Here is a 13511-nt window from a genome sequence, read left to right as displayed (position 1 = left end):
TACTTTTTTCCCAGCTACTCTCTGACTTGACAGTGAAAGGGAAATTTACATAGTCCATAACACAAACAACATTTTCCTTTGGCTGAGAAAGACTTCTTTGGGATGGGAACAAGTTGAGTCATCAGACCTTGGAGCCTGTTATCTGTATCTCATAAATAGAAAGGCTCATTCTAGGCACCCTAGTGCTTCTGGGTATGCCTCCATCTGAGGTAAGAGCTCCCCCAGTTGGCTGACCTGGATACATACTGTACTAAGGAATGCTAAAGAACTGGAACAGAGGGGGTTGGGGATTTAGCTCCGTGGTAGAGTGCTTGCCTAGCAAGCACAAGGCCCTGTGTTTGTTCCTCAGCTCCGGAAAAAAGAAAAACAAAAAACAAAAAACAAAAAAAAAAAAAAAACTGGGACAGAAGTTAAAACACAGAGAGCCCTCAGCGGCCTCTTCCCTCAGGCTGGCAGAGGCAGCAACCCTGACAGGCTCAGCAGCATGACAAGATGCTTTTAGATTAACTTTCTCAAAGTAAAAGGCAAGTTATAGAAGAGCTCTAAAATACTTGCAGCAGCCAGGATGTGGTGGCTCATACATAATCATAGCACTAGGGAGGAAGAGGCAGGTTGATCTCTGAGTTTGAAGTCCTGGTTTACAGAGCAAGTTCCAGTACAGACAAGGCTACACAGAGAAAAAACTTGCATAAGTAACATGACCACAAACAAGTACTCTGGTTAATAGAAGCAGCTTAATTTTCAGAAGTTATAAAACTCTTTTATTTAGAGACAGGGTTTCGTGCACCCTAAGTACATCCAGAGTGCTAAGGTAACATGTATGCATACTGTGCCTGGTTTATATGGTGTTGAGGGTCAAACTTAGGCTCTCTATATGCCAAGAAGGCACTCTGCCAACTGAGCTGCATCCCCAGACCTAAGATTTCAATTTACATGTATTTTGTTTTGGATAATTTATTTTGTTCAGTAGCAGTGAAAGGCATTTATCATTTTTAGAGCTAACATTGAGGTGGGGGGTGATGGGAGCGATGATCAGAGGCTAAGAGGCTTAAAGAGGACCTGAGTTCAATTTTTTGTACCCACACTGTGTGCTTACAACTGTGCATAACTCCAGCTTCCAGAGATTCAGTCCCTTTTTGTGGCCTCTGTGGGTACCTGCACCCATGTGCACATGTTGGGCTGGGAGGATGGCATGGTGACTTCAGAGTGTATACTGTTCCTGCAGAGGAGCTGCCTGCTCTCAGCTTACCATGTACTTCCCAACCACTCGTAACTCCATCTCTAGGAGCGTCTAACCCTGCGGGCCTCTGGCTCCCGAACTCTTGTGCATACCTTTAACTTTCATTCACAAAATTAAACTAAACATTTAAAAATCAGCTAACATTAGCAAACACTTACAAATGCTGTAATATTAGGAAACTGCCTTGAGTATTTTCGGTAGGAAAAAAATGCAGCAAGCAAACATTAGAAATGGCACGGAATAGGAAAAGATGTTTTGGTACACAACAGCAGTGCCTTTGTCTGTCTGTCTGTCTTTAAAGAGCCTTTGTGTAGGGTTGGAGAACAGTAGAGGAGCAGCCCGATTTGAGCACCCACATCAGACAGCTTACAGCTCCCTGTAACTCAAGCCTCGGGGATCAGCTGCCTTTGCCTAATGTGGGCACTGGTCTTTCTGCAGCTCTGGTTGTCCCGGAACTTGTTTTGTAGACCGGGCTGCCCTTGAACTCACAGAGATCTTTTTACAGTAATTTTTTAAGTGTGTAATTGTGGGAGAGGGAGAGGAGTGTGTGTTGTGAGGGATCTATATCACTTCTAACTCTTTGTGGGTTAAAGAGTTAAACTCACTAGGTTGGGCAGCAAGTGCTTTGCCTGCTGAGGCATCTTGCCTTGCTCCTGTATAGAATTTTTGCAAGTTATTTACAGCTTTAGTGTGGAGATATTATCTGGAATGAGATGGTGAACTGTTACTATTGGTAAAGTTCAGAATGCAAGATACAATTTGAAGTCTTTACTGTGAGCTGCATGGTTTCTGTGGCCTTTTCTATTGCTGTTGTGTCCCTTTTTGGAGGGTTTTTATTCTCAACATTGAGTGTTAACACAGGGTTTTAACCTCAGTGGGAGAATGTGTGTGTAACATCACTTCCTTATATTTAGCCAGCATTCACTACTATAATGCTTTGGGGCTGTGGAGCTGGCTCAGTGGTTAAGAGCACTTGCTGCCCTTGCAGAGGACACACAGGCTCAGTTCCCAACACCCACATGATGGCTTACAACCATCTGTAACTCCAGTTCTGGAGGTGTGATGCCTTTTTCTGCCCTCTGAAGACACTGGGCACATAGTGCTGTATAGGTAAATGTAGAGTTTTGTAATAATAGGAACAACAGCAAAAATAAACAGTACAAAGCCTCTGACAGGACTGCAGTGACACAGCACACTGCCTTCCTGCAGGCTGGGTTATGTTGTCTAAATGACAGGGAGTCAATAAGCAATCTTGTCATTTAAATACATTTTATATTGCCCTCCCATTTTAATTTTTTTTTGTATGTGGTTTTCTGTGTGTGGGCTTATATATGTGAGTATAGTGCCTCCAGGGGCCAGAAGAAAGTGTCAGATCCCCTGGGATTGGAATTATGGATGCCATGTGGGTGCTAAGAACTGAACCTGAGTCCTCTTGGAAGAGCAGCTAGATTCACCTCTCCAGCCTGAGACTCTTGGTTCCCACATGTGTAGCCAAGTTATTTATTGACTGCTCTTTAGTATTAGAAATTTAATTTCACTTAAGATGATTATTACCATTATTATTGTGTTATTTGCTCAAGCCTTCATGCTGGCTCTCCCTTCCCTTGTAAAATGTCCTGAGTGGTAATAGGAACATGGCAGGGACATTAAGTAATGCTATGTTGACACTTGAAAATTCAACGCGCCGTGTTGGCCTGTTTTAATTCAGAATTCGAAGGTCATCCTTCAGTTCAAAAGATGAAAAAAGAGAAGACAGAACACCTTATCAGTTGGTCAAGAAGCTTCAGAAAAAAATCAGACAATTTGAGGAGCAATTTGAAAGGGAAAGAAATAGCAAGGTAAGCTTGTAGCGCTGCCTAGGTCAAACTTGAATTCACGTTAGAGCTGAGGGGAGGGTTTTACTTAGGAGAGCATGTTCCAGTTCTTTCCCTAAAGAGTGCATATCTGAGATGCTAGGGAAATAGTAGTGATCATACAGGCCTGAGAGCCAGGGGGTCCTTAGTTGTTAATTTCTGTGCCTGTGTTCTTAGTATTGTATCAATGTGTATCTGTTTCCATTTGCAGACATTTTTTTTAGAATTCATAAACCAAATTCTTTACATTAACAAATTATTGTGTCTTTTCTGACACAAATCACACTAACAAAAGGGGAGGGGGAAATGAGAACAGTGTGTCTTTGTACCGATTAGACAGACCCTGTGTGTAAAGTCTGATGACCAGAGACGAAAGACCTGCCTTCAGACTTGGCCCCTTCTAGTTGTATGACCTGCTTTTATAAGAGCTTGATAGCAAAGTGAGAGGAATGAAAGTTTATGGGACGGGAACTGTAAACACTATGAGGGATAAGTTAACGTAACTATTGGGCATTACAAATGTCAGTGATCCAATTCCATAACTTTGCAGCCCTCCTACAGTGACATTGCAGCCAATCCGAAGGTATTAAAATGGATGACAGAGCTTACAAAGTTACGGAAGCAAATTAAAGGTATGAGTGCATTTTGTGCAAAATCTGCCTCTTTGAAACATTTATAATTCTATGCAAAATATAGTCCTACTTTTTGAGTTATGGTGGCATACCCTTTTAATCCCAGCACTAAGGAGGCAGAGGCAGGCAGATCTCTGAGTTTGAGGCCAGCCTGGTCTACATAGAGAAACCCTGTCTTGAAAAACCAAAATTAATAATGATACATCTATATCTTGGAACTTTTTTGAAAAAATAATAGGTTTTCTTTTGTTCTGTCATTAAGGCCAGTAGAACATATTAAGAAATGTCAATGTAACTTTGATTTCCCTGAGGAACTTGTTGTCCCTAAGGCTTACCACCTCATCTCCTAACCTAGTCCTAGTCTTGGAGGCTTCTAGCCTCCGTATAGTCTTATCTAGACCAGCCTCTGAGACTTACTGCTGGACACACTCATCCTCTCTAGCTTTCTGATCTCCGGCTGGCTGATTCACCTCAGCTGCTCTGGCTCAAACTCCTCTCCAAGGTGACTGATCCAATCTGGCTTCTCTCTGTCTGAATTGCTCTGTTGGCCTCATCCTAACTTAGCAATCTGTTCTAATCTTCTGGCTCCTCCTCACTCTCTGTCTGTTCTATCTTCACCTGTGTCTAGCTTGTTCTCTCTGTTACTGTAACTATCCCTCCTCTCCCCTGCCTCCTGTGTCTCTGCACTGCTCTCTTAAGTAGCTTTCTTTTCCTTCTTTACCCCCCTTCCCTTCTCATAAGAGATAGGCTTATCATATTCCATCAAACCTCTCTCTAATTCATCACTTTGCCACTGAATTAGACATAATTTTCAAACATTGGATGATTCCTTCTGCCACCTTATTTTACCTTCATTGTTTGGAATTAAAGGTACTAAGGGTGTGTCAGTCAGGGGGGTTAAAGGTGTGTGCTAAAGTACGAGCCACACAACTAGAAATGGGGCTTTTTGGTAAATAACACAGTCTCGGGTTCAAAGTGCAATCAAATGTCTGCAACAAAAAAATGGGAATCTTTTGCCATGTTCTTTCCAATGTCTATTTGTATGAGTATTACTTTTTTGAAAGATACCCTAGATTATATTCATAGATAAATTGATCCCATATCGTTTATCTGAAATATATTCTAAGTATTGAGCTGCTTTGGGTTTTGGTGTCTTTGTGCATGGGCAGTGTCTTAGTTAGGGTCTTATTGCTGTGAACAGACACCGTGACCAGCGTTAGTTTTATAAAAGACAACATTTATTTGGAGCTGGCTTACAGGTTCAGAGGTTCAGTTCATTGTCATCAAGGTGGGAGCATGGCAGCATCTAGGCAGGCATGGTGCAGGAGCAGCTAAGTTCTACATCTTTACTGGAAGGAAGCCAGGAACAGACTGAGCATCCCCATGCAGCTAGGAGGAGGGTCTCCAAGCCCACCCCCCACAGTGACACCTTCCTCCAACAAGGCCACACCTTCTAATAGAGCCACTCCCTGGGCCAAGCATATGCAAACCATCACAGGCAGGGAGTCAAATTTTATCCTAAGATGATATAATTAGGAGCTGGGAGTATTGGCCAGTGGTAGAGCAGAGTACTTGCTTACCATGTGGGACGCTCTGTGTTAGATCTCCAGCCCCTAGGCTTAATGAATTTTTGACCATCTGAAAATTTAACTGTCACCAGTGGTAGCATACCCCTTTAATCCCAGAGCCCTGCCTGGTCTACAGAATGAGCTCCAGAACAGCCAGGGCTACCCAGAGAAACCCTGTCTCAAAAACCAAAACACATCAAACCAACCAAACAAAAATTGCTAAGTTATAAACTCTTTAAAAAATGTTTATGTATGCTTGATTATGTTTATAGATTTTTAAAATATAGTTTATTTAATTTATTTTATACATTGTTGTGAGGGTGTCAGGTCACTTCACCTAATTCAGACAATTGTGAGCTGCCATGTGGCTCCTGAGAATTGGACCTGGGTTCTCTGGAAGGGTAGCCAGTGCTCTTAACCTCTGAGCCATCTCTCCCAGCCCCCTGTGAATTCTTTGTAAACCATAAATTATGCTATATGCTTTTGGATGCTGGTACAGTGTTGCTGTTGTATTTATTTGGATGCTAGTACAGTGTTGCTGTCATGAGACTGTATGTATTCCTAGTGTGCTTTAGTAGTCACAGCTGCGTCCAGATTTACCTTTGTGAAGACAGTGCTGACAGTTCGTGTTGCTGTTCTGTTTTATTCATTTGACTCTAGACTGTGGCTCTTAAGGGCTTGTACACACTGTGCTGTAGGGTTTTATCATGTTAATGTCTCATTTTTATTCTCTGATTTGGAGGAATTTGCCTAGGCTCTTCTCTCCATTGGGCACAAGTGCTTTTCCCTCAGTCTTGTGCTAGGTTTAGTTCCATGGTAGCCAGGATGGCACTGTGTAGTATTGTTCCTCCTCTACAAGCACACTCTCCTTACAGCTCTGACTCCCAGTACTTTTATTCTATTATTGTTTATTTTGTTATGTATATGTGCAGACCAGAGTTTAGTGCCAATCTTCCTCAATCATCAAAAATCAAAGAATCAAGTTTTTGGTTTTTCTAAGACAGGCTGTGAGCCCTCACTGTGAGACAAGACTGGTCCTGAACTCACAGAGATCCCCCTGCTGCCTTTGCCTCCCCCATGTGGGATTAAAGCTTTGCGCCATCACTCCCTGCCCAAGCTCAGCTCTTTATGAACCTGGAGTTGACTTCTTTTCAGTACTTGTCAGAGTGTTGTGCTTTACCGTGGGTATTGTTTGAAGAACAAGTGTACTGTATGGTAAATGTGTGACTTTGAAATATGTTATCAGTTATTAATCTTCTTATTTCTGAAATTTAGATGCAAAACACAAAAACTCTGATGGAGAGTTTGTGCCTCAGACACGTCCTCGGAGTAACACTCTGCCAAAAAGTTTTGGCTCTTCTCTAGGCCATGAAGACAGCGAGAGTGACGGTGAGCCCAGAGCCATTCAGAAAGAGAAGACGCCGTCTAAGGAAGCGACTCTTGAGCTGATCACAAAACGATTGAAGGAAAACCGTGCTGAGCGGCACCTTCCTGAGGACGTCAAGGTAATTCTGAGCCACAGTCTCTGCCTGGGGTGGCTTTTAGAGCACCGGAAACAACTTAACCAGCACAGGTTAAGAGCTAGGTATCCTGACTTTTTCTACCCTTCAGACTTGCAACTCCAAAATATGCTTTTAAACCTAGAGTACTAGATGTTAATGCATGTTTCAGACTGCCAGCAAGATGGATGTGTAGAAGATAAAATGGCTGAATTTGAACAGTAGCTGGGGGGTTGATGAGGCCTTGGTATTTGACATAAACTATGTGGATTCTGCACTTGGTTTCTTTCTTTCTTTCTCTCTTTCTTTCTTTCTTTCTTTCTTCCTTCCTTCCTTCCTTCCTTCCTTCCTTCCTTCCTTCCTTCCTTCTTTCTTTTCTTTCCTTTCCTTTTCTTTTCTTTTCTTTTCTTTCCCCCTTTTCCAGCAATCCTAGAGATATAGATATGATGTTAGCCATTGAAAAAATACTGTCTTGAAAGCCTGGCATAGTAACACATATTTATAATCCAAATACTGGAGAATTGGAGGCAGGGGATTGGGAGTTCAGCTACATAGTGAGTTTGAGCCCAGCTTGAGCCACATGACACCCTGACTAAAAGAAAAGGAGAAGGGTGGGGAGCAGGAGAGAGAAGTTACAAGCACGGCTACTCTCCAGAAGTCCTGCGTTGAATTTCTTGCACCCACATGAATTATACTGTTGCACCCACAACCAATTATACTGTTACCTGATGCCCTCTTCTGTCATTCAGGCTCACATGGAGATAGAGCACTCACATACATAAATAAATCTTAAATAAAATACGTAAATAAACCTTAAATAAAATAAAAAACCCAAGCTTGACAGTAGAGGTGCACACTTTTAATTCCAGCACTTAGACAGAGGCAGATGGATCTCCGTGAGGTCAAGGCCAACCTGGTCTAAAGAGAGAGTTCAAGACCAGCTAGGGCTACACAGTAGAAACCCTCTCTTCAGAAAGAGAAAAACCAACCAAACAACAAAAACAAACCCAATAATCAGGTCATCTTTGGTATGAGGAGTTATATATATATATATATTTTTTAAAGATTTTATTTATTCATTTTATATATGATGAGTACACTGTAGCTGTCTTCAGACACACCAGAAGAGGGCATCAGATCCCATTACAGATGGTTGTGAGCCACCTTGTGGTTGCTGGGATTTGAACTCAGGACCTCTGGAAGAGCAGTCGGTGCTCTTAACCACTGAGCCATCTCTCCAGCCCAGGAGTTATATTTTTTTAGGAACTGTTACTCTTTTTATTTTTTAAAAAAAATTATTTATTTATTTAATGTATGTGAGTACACTGTAGCTGTTTTCAGACACACCAGAAGAGGGCATCACATCCCCTTACACATGTTTGTAAACCACCATGTGGTTGCTGGGAACTGAACTCAGGACCTCTGGAAGAGCAGTCAGTGCTCTTTTTTTTTTTTTTTTTTTTGGTTCTTTTTTTCGGAGCTGGGGACCGAACCCAGGGCCTTGCGCTTCCTAGGTAAGCGCTCTACCACTGAGCTAAATCCCCAGCCCCACAGTCAGTGCTCTTAACCACTGAGCCATCTTCCCAGTCCCAGGAACCGTTCCTCTTATGAATGATATATTCATGCACCTCCATGTGCACTGAGCCAAAGACAACTCTCCAGGGTCCTGTTGGTCTCTGCCTTGCTCTCTTAAGACTTAACTGCACCTGAAGTAAACCCTATTATTCCAGAAAGCTCTCTATGAGGCTTCCAGGCACTTGGTAACCAGTATGTGTTAGATGAGGTTGCAGGGGGTGGGGGAGGAGGGAGGGACAGTCTCAGGTGAGTTTTTGTAAATAGGAGGTGGTGAACAAGACACATTGTTACTTTGGTAACAGAATACATCTCCCTCATGATGGGAATACAGGACTGTCTGTCTCCCTCCAGAGGGCTAAGCTACTCACATTCCTCTCCTCAGCTCTCAGCTTCTTTTTTGTTTCTGTTGGTTGTTGGTTGTTGGTTGTTGGGTTTTTTGTTTTGTTTTGGTCTTTTTTTATCCTTTTGTTTTTTGTTAGGACAGCGATCTTCTCTTCCTGCAAATAGTTGGACTGCATTAGCTTTATTCAGATTTATAATGCTAGGTTTACGATTCAAACTTGAAAATAAAATGGCAGTATTTTATAGGGTCTACACTCCATTATCACCTAGTGCATGAATATAATCTGACTGATTTTGTTAATCAGGGCAACTCTGAGGGGCATTGTCTGTGGTCTCTGATTTCTTCTGCTGAGAGACTGAGAACTGTTATCTGTCCCTGGGATGGGACATGTAGACTTTCTCTGGTCTGGTTGAAGGGCATCTTGTGGAACATAATTGGTTCGTTGAGGTGTAGTGGATGAGCCTGAGGAGCAGAAGGAGAATTTATGTACAGACACCCCAGAGGGTTCTGCCCTCGACCATTCAGCATGTTACAAGAGAGTATGTGTACTGCACTGTACAGAGCACGCCCACCCACCAGAGGGAAGCACAAGGCCTTAGAGTAGAGGTGGTCTAAGGTTGCAGGTTGACATTTTGTGCTTTTTCTTGGAGCTTTATACTGTACTGTTTTGGGTTTCCTTAGTAGAGACGCAGACTCATAATCTGTTTATCTTCTGAAATGTGCGTCTGCATCCACTGTCCTTTTGTTGTTCTCTCTCTCAAGTGTCTATCCATCCACCCAGCCATCATCTGTCCTTCATATTTATGTGTGGTGCTGATTGAGTCCAGGGCTCTTGTCCAAAGCTAAGCACCTGTACCACTGAATTACAGTAGCAGTCTTTGGTGTTTTGAGAAAGGCTCTTATCATGCTGGCCACATTGCCTTTAAATTCGAAATTCCTCCTGCTTCTACCTCTGGAATGCTGGGATTGTAGGCCTCTGCACCTAGCCTGTATTCACTTGTCTGCGGTCTTTCTGTCTCTCTTTGTCTCTGTCTGTTCGTCTTGTCTGTGTCTCTGTCTCTGTGTATGGGGTGTGGGAGGGAGGGAGGAGATGGGTATTTGAGGAGTTAGCTCTCCTTTCCCATGGGCTCTGCAGATTGAACTTGGATTGAGCTAAGGTCTTCCGGCTTGTGGGTCAGGCACTTTGAATCCTCCTGAGCCAGCTATCTGTCCATATTTGTGGTTGTAATAACAGAAGACTTTGCAACATTATAAAATGTCAGGAAGGTATGAAAGTTCCCTATATGCTGCAGAAGTACTGTTACAAGTACTTTTACATCAAGGAATTTAGTTCTCTGAACCCTTGAACAAGAATGGAGTATTACTGATTTATAGATTGGCATATGAAACACAAGATGGACTAAGGTACCCAAACTAGCATTCTTAATTCATACAAAATATAAATTAAGCCATAAAAAGCTATTCATTGACATACTAGGAGGCTTAGATTGTATAAAAGACTGGAAAATGTTGCTGTAAATCCAGAAACAAAGAATGTATTTGCCTAGTCTATATTGATGACCATTTGCCCTTTCACCTAATTACACGGTGGGTGTGAAGAGAATAATAACACCAGTGCTTTTTCCTCCAATTCTAGAAAATGACAAAAGATCATTTGATAGAAGAGAAAACGTCTCTGCAGAAAAGTCTGCTTTACTATGAAAGTCAACATGGAAGGCCGGTAATTCTTTTCTTGCTAAGACAATTTGACTCTGCCTTGTAAAAGAACATGGATAACTTCCATGGTCTGTATTCTTTGGAGCTGTTTTTATCAAACCTTGTTTCCGGTAGTGGGAGATGGCCTGCTTATATCTGGGGTGAGGGAGCCGCACTGCTTACTGTTCTGACGTCTGGGTTTCTGGGAGTAAGGCTTCTTTGCTTCACTTTTTTGTTGTTTTGTTTTGTTTTGTTTTTGTTTTTTGGCTTCAGGTGACCAGGGAAGAAAGGCACATTGTTAAGCCTCTCTATGATAGATACAGGCTGGTAAAACAGATGCTGACACGAGCTAGCATTACTCCTGTCCTTGTAAGTAAAACAAATGCTTGATTTTGTTTTTAAAGACAGAGTCTCACTTTGTAGCCAAAACTGGCTTGGAACTCACTAGCCCAAACAAGCAAAACTCCCGAGTTCTGTAGTTAGAGGCATTCGTTGCCATGCCTGGAACAAGTATTTCGTAAGTTCATTTTGCCAAAGTACAAAGGAAAACAGATGAAACATGAACCCATCTAGTAGGACGTTTGGAGACATGCATACCAAGTATCAAAAGTTTTAGTTGAGATTATGGGTTTTAAAAAGATAGAAAATGTGTATTTCTAGGCAAGTTGTGAGTACTTCTAGGCATGTGACACTAAGTCTTGACAAACAGCACAGGAGTTAGGGAAGGATGCTGAGATCTAGGGCAGATGGACCTGCAGAGATGGCAGAAGTAGCTTGTATGGGATGCCTTTACCTAGTCGCTGTTTGAGCTCTTGTCTGGAGAGTTTTGTAATTACTACCGACCACTGCATTATATCATTAATGAGTTTTAAACATTTATTTATTTAAAGGGCTGCATGCGTGCCATGGTGATAGTGTTGGAGGTCAGGTTCTTAGGGATGGAACTCAAGGTTGTCAAGCTTGGCAGTGAGGTTATACCATCCTGCTAACCCTAAAAATGGGTTTTAAAGAAAGGACCCATTAAGATAAGGCCAATTACGGGGTTGGGGATTTAGCTCAATGGTAGAGCCCTTACCTAGGAAGCGCAAGGCCCTGGGTTCGGTCCCCAGCTCCGAAAAAAAGAACCAAAAAAAAAAAAAAAAAAAAAAAAAGATAAGGCCAATTACTAAGTGTCTGGTTGATCATCTCGGTGAGTTCAAGGCCAGCTTACTCTACATAGGGAGTTTCAGGACAGAGAAGGGGAGAAAAAGAGAGAGAGAGAGAGAGAGAGAGAGAGAGAGACCCCCTGTTTCAGAAAAACAAAACTGAGACAGATGGTGGTGGCCTGTGCCTTTAATCCTGGCAGAGACAGGTAGATCTGAGTTCAAGGACAGCCTGGTCTACAGAGTGAATTTCAGGACAGCCAAAGTTGCACAGAGGAACTCTTGTCTCAACAAACATACAAATAAGTAAAAGACTAAATGAGATGGAACAATGTTAATTTACAGGCCAGAGAGATAGCTGATAGGTAGAGGTACTTGCCATCAAGTCTCATGACCTCTGACCTTCACACACATGCTATGGCACATCCACACACAAAAGTAATCAAATATTTTAAATAATGCTTATCCATATTTGTGAAGTATTTTTAAAAACCTTATTGTAAAGTGGGGTCATTTCCAATGTGGTTTCGACCTGTGAGGTCATGTGATTTTCCAGCCTCAGCCATCTGAGGAGCTAGGCCAGCAAGTATGGCAACATGAAGAAAACTGAAATCTGTAATACTCATACAGGTCACAGGGCTTTGCTTGGAGGATTGCAAATTTGTTTGAAGCCAGCTAGTACAACTGAGCATGACCCTGTCTCAGACTTGTTTTAAAAGTGGGGGGAATGCTAGGATATAGTTAAGTTGAGTAATGATTACCTAGCATGCTGGGATGAATACTGTATTCTAGTTTTTGGTTTGGTTTAGTTTTGTTTCTCAAGAATTTTATGGGGTTCTCAGACCTCAGAGTAAAGATAATTGAGTTGGGTGTGGTGGTTTGCCTGGAATGGTAGCATGTGAGGTGCTGAGACAGGAATATCTCATAATCTTCATAAGAAGCCTGTGCCACAGAGTGAAACCTGTTTCAGACAAAGAGGGCTGAGGTAAAACACCACTGGTCATCTTCATCCTCATTATCTATACATCACACCCTGTTTCCTTGAATTTGAAAGATGGGCAGCACGGAGTGAGCTCCCATAAGACTTTGCTATGTCATAATGACAACATATGAATATTAATTAAGGAATGTCTTTAGAATTTAAAAGACTGCTTTAAAATTTTGAAAGATTGTATATATTTTTATTGATACATTTTCATACAATATATTTTGATTATATTCTTTATCCCCCAAACTTTCCAGATCCTCCCTACCTTCCTAACCCCCACCTTTGTGTTCTTGTCCTTTCAAAAAAAGAAAAAAGAAAACCCCAAAAAGTAGTTTGCCAACACAAAACACACTCCATGGGGCTTTTATTGTGTACCTTTTGTTTTACTTTGGTGTCTGTCATACTGATTTTCTCTTTAGTTTGTTTTGAATTTTGTTTGCTTGTGTTTTTGGGCTGCTGGGGACTGAGCGCCTCTGTTAGGTGGAGGTAACATTGTGTGATAGAAGTGTGACGTTGCACTAACTATAAATGTGAAATCCAAAACTCGGCGTTGCTGATTGTTACAGGGGTCTCCCTCCACGAAGCGCCGGGGTCAGATGTTACAGCCAATCATAGAAGGAGAAACGGCACACTTTTTTGAAGAAATCAAGGTATTTACGAAGAAAAGTTGCTCTTTTGTTACGTTCCTTGTTAGGAGCGTGGAAAGTCATAGCCTGTGTGGTTCTGCTTGGTTGTCATTTTAGGAAGAAGAAGAAGACGGTGTCAGCCTCTCCTCTGAGTTAGGTGACATCTTGAGCACAGCCGTGCACACACAGTCATCCCTGGAAAACTCAGAATCTGATGCTGAAGAAAAACTGGCTCGGGACCTCTGCTTGTCAAGTACTCGTGCGGCCTCTATGTATGTGTGCAGACTCGTGTTCTCATTTTCTTATTTTAAAATTGTGTGTGTGGAAGTCGAAGGACAACCTTACGTGTT

At 42.1% G+C, this 13511-nt stretch overlaps 1 protein-coding gene across 50 annotated transcripts in view; it reads left to right on the top strand.

The window, feature by feature from the left end:
- Fam13b (family with sequence similarity 13, member B) overlaps positions 1-13511 on the top strand; it is an 86684-nt gene that overhangs the window by 68199 nt on the left and 4974 nt on the right. For 23 of the 50 annotated variants that reach the window (NM_001106158.1, XM_087592513.1, XM_087592514.1 and 20 more), the window contains 7 exon segments: positions 2949-3078; positions 3644-3725; positions 6569-6798; positions 10347-10430; positions 10679-10774; positions 13102-13185; positions 13279-13433. In NM_001106158.1, coding sequence (NP_001099628.1) covers positions 2949-3078; positions 3644-3725; positions 6569-6798; positions 10347-10430; positions 10679-10774; positions 13102-13185; positions 13279-13433 — 861 coding nt within the window. 50 annotated transcript variants of the gene reach the window in all.

Source organism: Rattus norvegicus, chromosome 18, assembly GCF_021556685.1.
Source record: "Rattus norvegicus strain SHRSP/BbbUtx chromosome 18, alternate assembly SHRSP_T2T, whole genome shotgun sequence".
Lineage (NCBI taxonomy): Eukaryota > Metazoa > Chordata > Mammalia > Rodentia > Muridae > Rattus > Rattus norvegicus.
Note: the sequence above shows the minus strand (reverse complement) of the source record. Positions and strands in the feature narration are given on the sequence as shown.